Consider the following 6318-nt stretch of genomic DNA (forward strand, 5'->3'; position numbering starts at 1 on the left):
ACTTAAAATACATATATAATAGCAATGAGGCAATAATAATTCGTTCAAATAAAGTATCAAAACAAGAAATCACATGGTTTTATTGAACAAAATTGTGTTGTTGTGTTTGTTGCTGTGGCTCAGCGGTAGAGCATTGCGTTAGCAGCGCAAAAGGTTGTGGGTTCGATTTACAGGAAACACACATACTGGTAAAAAACGTATAGCCTGAATGCACTGTAAGTCGCTTTGGATAAAAGCGTCTGCTAAATGCATAAATTATATTTAAAAATTATAAACAACAGAGCTAATGTACATTACGCATTACAACAAAGGCCTGCAGAGGGCGCCAACGGCCTGACGATTGTTTTTACACATTGCTTCCCGATCTAATCCTTGTTTAATATTGACCAAGCACCATTTCATTCAAATGTCCACGTAATCTTTAATATTTGGCTATTTCTTTAGGACAGAAATGCTATAGCCACTGTAATTAAATGAATGTGTGGACATCAAAACGTGTAAACTCCGAGTGAGGGTTTGAGCTTTTTTTTTTTTGAAACCGCGATGTATTCTCCTGAGTTTGCGTAGATTTATAAATGATTTACCTTACAAATTTGATGAAATGGCGCATGTTGCGTTCCCAGATGACCGTTATAATAAACTCAAACTCACAACAACATGCAGAGATGGAGTTTGAGACGCTCCACACATGTAAATGATAACAGTTCCAGTGGAACTACTGTGAACGGAGACGCTTTGTGACTCATGTACTTAACCTACACGCATGTAAATAATTAAAGCGCATATACTGTATTAGAACGGCATTGCATATAATTAATTAAATCGTAGCGTTTGTGAATTCACAAATATGCTTAATTATGATTTTTCAATGGAATTCTTGTCTGTGAAATGCGCCACATCCGGTATTTTGCCGGTTAGTCGACGCGAGCAAAATGAAGTCGAGGATTTTTAAAAATCGAATAGTCTAATAAAATCGACGAATCGCGACAGCCCTACAGTACAATTTTCATATGTGCAATACAGCTCTCAATACTATAATTTTCAGGGTCAAAGAATGGACTATAGTTTGGTTTTTCTTCAAATTATTTAGCAACAGTGCAGAAGGAAAGAAAATAAATAGCTTACCCGACTCCAGCGCCTCAAGGCTCATGTCTGAAGCCCCCAGAGGACAATCAAACCGTTTCTACATGAATAATAAGGAAGGGGAAAAAAACAAATGAGAGGAAAACAAACACTGAACCAAAGAGAGATGAATTATGATATTAGAATAACAATTCATATAAAAGAAATTCTGTAAAAGTATTTGTGTGTGAGAGAGAATGCAGAAACATGAGGAGACTTGCACAAGCCACATTTCACACAGCCTAGTTCATTTAAGTAAGTGGGAGGAGGAATCCTTAGTGTGTAGCTTCCAAGATAAAAGCCACTTCTGTCACTCAGACTCCCCACATCACCTTTGAGAAGCAAAAATGCACCACAATGCCCAATATAGCTTCGCAAAATGAAAAAGTTGGGTAGATATAATATCGCCTAAACAGCAGACTCTAATAATGCAACATATATGGAGAAAGGGACACCAAAATGAAGACATTTAACTAGAAACTTAACTAAAAAGCCAGAAACAACTTTGAAAGTTCTGTTTCAAGCTCAACATGCAATCTCTCTAAAATGCAAAAAGAAAGAAAATGGCTACCAAAGTTGCATTAACTCTGTCTATTCACCCAGAGCTGTCAAGCTGTCTTTGTGAAGGTTGACGTCTCTATTAAAGAGAGTCAGACATTCTCCCTGACAGCCGTTGGCGGGCCACGACCCTCATGCTCTGCTGGGATCAACTCTTTCAGTCCACCCCCCTCCACTCCAGCACCGTCCCAGAGCCCCGGAGCACAGCCCGGGCCACGGACACAATGTACTGGGGGTCATGGTGGTCTCGAATAGGGATTGAAAAGAGCAGCCAGGGCTGTTTAAAAAGCCATGTTGCTGTCCCTCAGTATGAAGATCAATTGAACTCTAAAGCATTATGTGAAGAAATTACCCTTACAATAAAAAATACCCTGGTAACGACAGTTTCCGCTCAAAAAAAAAAGAAGTAATTTAGTGTTAGTACAATAACTGTGGGCGCTTGTATAAGCCTGTTTGGGCATAAAATAAATAAACTACACATATTGTAGAAACTACAGTATTTTAGCGGAAAGTCGTTGGTAATACCATAGCGATTTTTTTTTATTTAATCAGTAAGAAAACATACCGAGATGATGGATGAATGTAACACTTTGTTTCAATGTCTACAACTCTAAAACACTTTAAGTGTTTTTGTGCAATGCGTCTTAAAGGTTGATATAATATTTGTCTCTAAACCATGTAAACAAATGTCAAGTACAAAAAGCGCTACTGCTGGAGTTAACCTGCTAATTTTGTGCCATGAATTTCTTTTTTAAATTCATTATTACTATCCTGCAACCATCACATTTTAAACATTTTAATTCAAAATGCCAAACAAATGGGAAACATGAATTTGAAAAAGCAAATAAATTAGCAGTCTAGTTTTTTAAAAATAAAATTAATAAAAAATAAAATTACACTACATCTTTATCTATTTGAAGTACACAACATTTTCATTTTTACAGTAGTATGGTTATTAAAAGAGAACTAGAGATAATGTAGTAACTATGGGAAATGGGCAGAAACTATGGTTACCATGGTGACTACCAAGTGAAAGGTAGTCTTTGTTTTCATTGTCTGTAACTCAGCGTTTTTGTGCTCCGTCCTAAACTTAGATAATATTTTCATATTTGTCTGTAACAAAATAGTTTAGAAATCTACTAGTCCCAAAACTGTAAAATAACATCATGTGGAAACAACACTGCTATTATAATCTACTTTATGTTATTCTTTGTGTTATAAACAATTTTGAGCATGAATTTACTGTGGTAATTAAACTTGCTTGTTCTAAATCATTATCGCTGTCTCTTAACCACTCCTCCTGATTGCCTTTTTAAAAAAATGTTTATTTAAAATGGCAAGCATATGGGAAAAATAGATTAAAAAAAGTAAATAAAAATAGCAATGATGCCTAACTTTGTCAAATGCAGAGAAAAACCTTGGATGTCATATAGCCTATCAGACATGAGAATTTGATTCAAAACCACTTGTGTCATCCATTAATCAACATGAAGCCATACTCTTTATATTTCTAACACAAAAACTTACAACTTCTACTGTTATGATCATGCACGTAGTGAACGAGGAGACCCCGGGACAGCGGAAATCTATTTCTGGTGTGTCTATGAACCGACCCTCAGCACATTCCTGCCAAACTCTGCCGCTCCATCACTTCAAACTAAAGACAACTTCCCTCCATTGATCAAGAACCGTAGATATACACAAACACAAGCGAATTACGGCAACGAACACAAATGAAGAAAAAAGACGAAAGAAGAACATGACAAATGACGCAGTGACCGTTATCACGTGCACAAAGCACAGTCTGCTCCTCGTTCAGAGACATTCTGGCGAGTTATTCTTATACACTGTTGTGAAAAATGAGGACTTTCATAAGAATAATATTTTTCTTGATTAGACAAATGATCAGTTCAAAAGCCAAATCCCCCTTTTTCATTTTTGAAGACTATCTAATAGTGAAAACTACATGAGAAATAATGTTTCCCTGTATTTTTATGACAGAACGAAGCCAAATGGGAGCGCGAGTTCTTCACAATGGAGTGATGGTGACTTATAACACAACTTCTATTATGTAACACGGCCAGAGAATGAAACCGTCATCAATTTCTGAAATTTCTTTAAACTTTGTCTTTTAAACATGAATATTACTAAACCCCCACAAAACAACATGAGCTCCTACAATCACAATAACGCATCATTGTTATGTATAACCACTGGCCAAATAAACGCCATTTAGAAGGTAACGTAGCGATAAATAGAACCGACAGCTGATGTATAATTTGATTCATTTAGTGAGTGTAATTCATAGAAATCGCCCAACAAGGAATGATGATAGTTCGCTGGTCAAGCGCATGTGTGTTCGGCTAGCTACATATAACTGGATAATAGCCTTTAATACATTCACGCCGATCAGGCAACTTTCATTCCGAGAGACACATCGCGCAATTCAACATTATTAGCCATGAAACATTTTCTCGGCGCCGTTTCGCGAGGCTTTTTTGTTTATGTGAGTGCGGCTGATTTCGTGCACATGCTAAAAACGCCTGTAACCAAGTCAAGTTACTGAAACGTCATAGCTTAAGCAATAGAGCCAGGCACTCATACGAGCGAGCACAAGTCACCTTTTTTTTGGAGACGGGAAAAAAGATGCAGGCAAAGCAAAATCGCTCGTTAAAGCCAAGGTCGATTAGGGCAAAGGGTAAAATACATAAATATTTGGGAATGCATTTCGTTTCTTACCAGTGAGGAGTTTTTCAAGTCGGTTTTAGATGCCGTGTCTTTTTCCGCCTAGTCGTTCACGACCTCATTCCAATATGGCACAAAGTGTGAGTGCGCATGCGCCGTCTCTCGCGCGAGCCTCTCATCCACGAGCCCGGGGATTGATATTTGTTGGCTTTCAGCGATTAAAAAGACGAACTTGCCACATATTTGAACAGAGCGTTTACAGTGTCCCACCGAAACAACACTGAAATAACGTTAATACAGCACTTTTGTTGATTATTACAGCTTTTATTTGTAATGTGCATAGACTGAACAATAAAAACGCTGGGACGCAATATTAAACGGTTGCTAACAACTGTCATAACCTGTTCAGGTCTTCGCTGCGCGGAGGTTAGCGATTATTCTGGTTTCTATAAGTTATTGGGATGAATGCAATCAATAATTCTGTATGCAAGGTTTGCCACCCTGCTCTGTCGTTTTGTCCAGTAAAGTGTTTGTTGGCTAGAACGTACCATTAAACAGAATCTATCGCAACTGCGCCACGCTGAGCAGCCTGCTTCTCTATGTAAATCATCTTTCTAGATCCTTCTGTGGAAACACTGATTTTACATTTTATATGTGATTGATTTATGTATAGCATACTGAAGATAAAATGCTTGATTCAAAAACTTTGTTTTAAACAAAATCTCCATTTTTATTTTGGTGTCTATTAGGTCAACATTTCAAAACAGAGAGAAAACAATCATTTTAAAATAAGATTTCAAATAAATGAGCTTTGATTACCAGGTCAGGGACTGACATTTGTCCCCATAAAGTATAGATTAAATAATTTATCCCATAACACAGGGCTTATCTCTTTGAAAAAAGAAACAGAAACTAAAAGCCTCTTACTAATTTACTTTATTTAAAACCTTTTGATAGTCTTGGTTTACTTTACACACTTATCTTTTGGCAATATGATGCACATTTTTGTCAACTATGTTCTAAGACCAGTTATCTTTTAACAATTCAATAACTTTTTTTCAGATAAGTAAGTGATTTTTCATCATGAAACAATCTGTATGCATCTTCTAAAATGGTTAATGAAAATAGTTGTGGAAATTAAAGTATGTGTTCTATTCCTGGTCTCAAATTATAACTATTGGGAACTATACAGAGTAAGATCAGAAAACTGCAAACAAAAATGTAGCATATTTTATTATTTCTATCAAGAAATTGTGCCTAAAAGGAAGCGATAATCAAACAATAAATGCATATTTGTTCTTACTTTTGAAATCTATAGTTTTACAATGTGAATCAATCAGTCTTTTATTCAAAATGGGTTTCCCCACTAGTCCAACATGTGACCACTGACATGTTTACATGTATTGTGAACATGATTTTGAGCCATTTTAATACTATTAATAGACCTTTATAATATTAGATGTATCATATATGGCAGTTACACCTGTATACTAACATGTTTTACGTGCTTCCTTTCATGTAGCTTTGACCCAGACATCATCTTTCCAAGGGACAAACTGAAATTAAACAGCTCTGGTCATGTGACTGTTTACACCCGCCATGTAAAAATGTTCACGTGAAATGAAGACAGTCTGCACTTTCATTTATAGTTGGTACCTTTGTGTAAAATACACTAACAACTTTTTTAAAGACCCTTCAACATCAAAAGTAAATTTTAGTCACGCATATTACCGGTGGATCTGAATGTGCTGAAATGCTCCGGGAAATGCTTCTTTAGGTCAAACGAGGCTTAACATGCAGTTTAAACCCAACTCCGCTAGATGGCACTACTTTCAATCTTTTCAAATTAGTTTAAGCGGCTGTGATGGACGGTGATGATGGCTCAGCAAAGTAGGCTAGCTACACTGAATGAACGTCTTCCTGTCAGTTTCTTTAGCAAAATGACCAAAATAA

At 36.5% G+C, this 6318-nt stretch overlaps 1 protein-coding gene across 1 annotated transcript in view; it reads right to left on the bottom strand.

Annotated features, from left to right (window-relative positions):
- Positions 1-4526, bottom strand: part of LOC107728609 (scm-like with four MBT domains protein 1) — a 10516-nt gene extending 5990 nt beyond the window's left edge. Inside the window, exons 1-2 of the mRNA XM_016538842.1 lie at positions 4420-4526; positions 1126-1183 (exon numbers count right to left, since the gene is read on the bottom strand). Coding sequence (XP_016394328.1) covers positions 1126-1150 — 25 coding nt within the window. The 5' untranslated portion in view covers positions 1151-1183; positions 4420-4526. The remainder of the gene's footprint in view (positions 1-1125; positions 1184-4419) is intronic.
- Positions 4527-6318: the final 1792 nt, after the last annotated feature.

This window comes from Sinocyclocheilus rhinocerous, unplaced genomic scaffold (genome assembly GCF_001515625.1).
Source record: "Sinocyclocheilus rhinocerous isolate Xijiao unplaced genomic scaffold, SAMN03320098_v1.1 scaffold757, whole genome shotgun sequence".
Lineage (NCBI taxonomy): Eukaryota > Metazoa > Chordata > Actinopteri > Cypriniformes > Cyprinidae > Sinocyclocheilus > Sinocyclocheilus rhinocerous.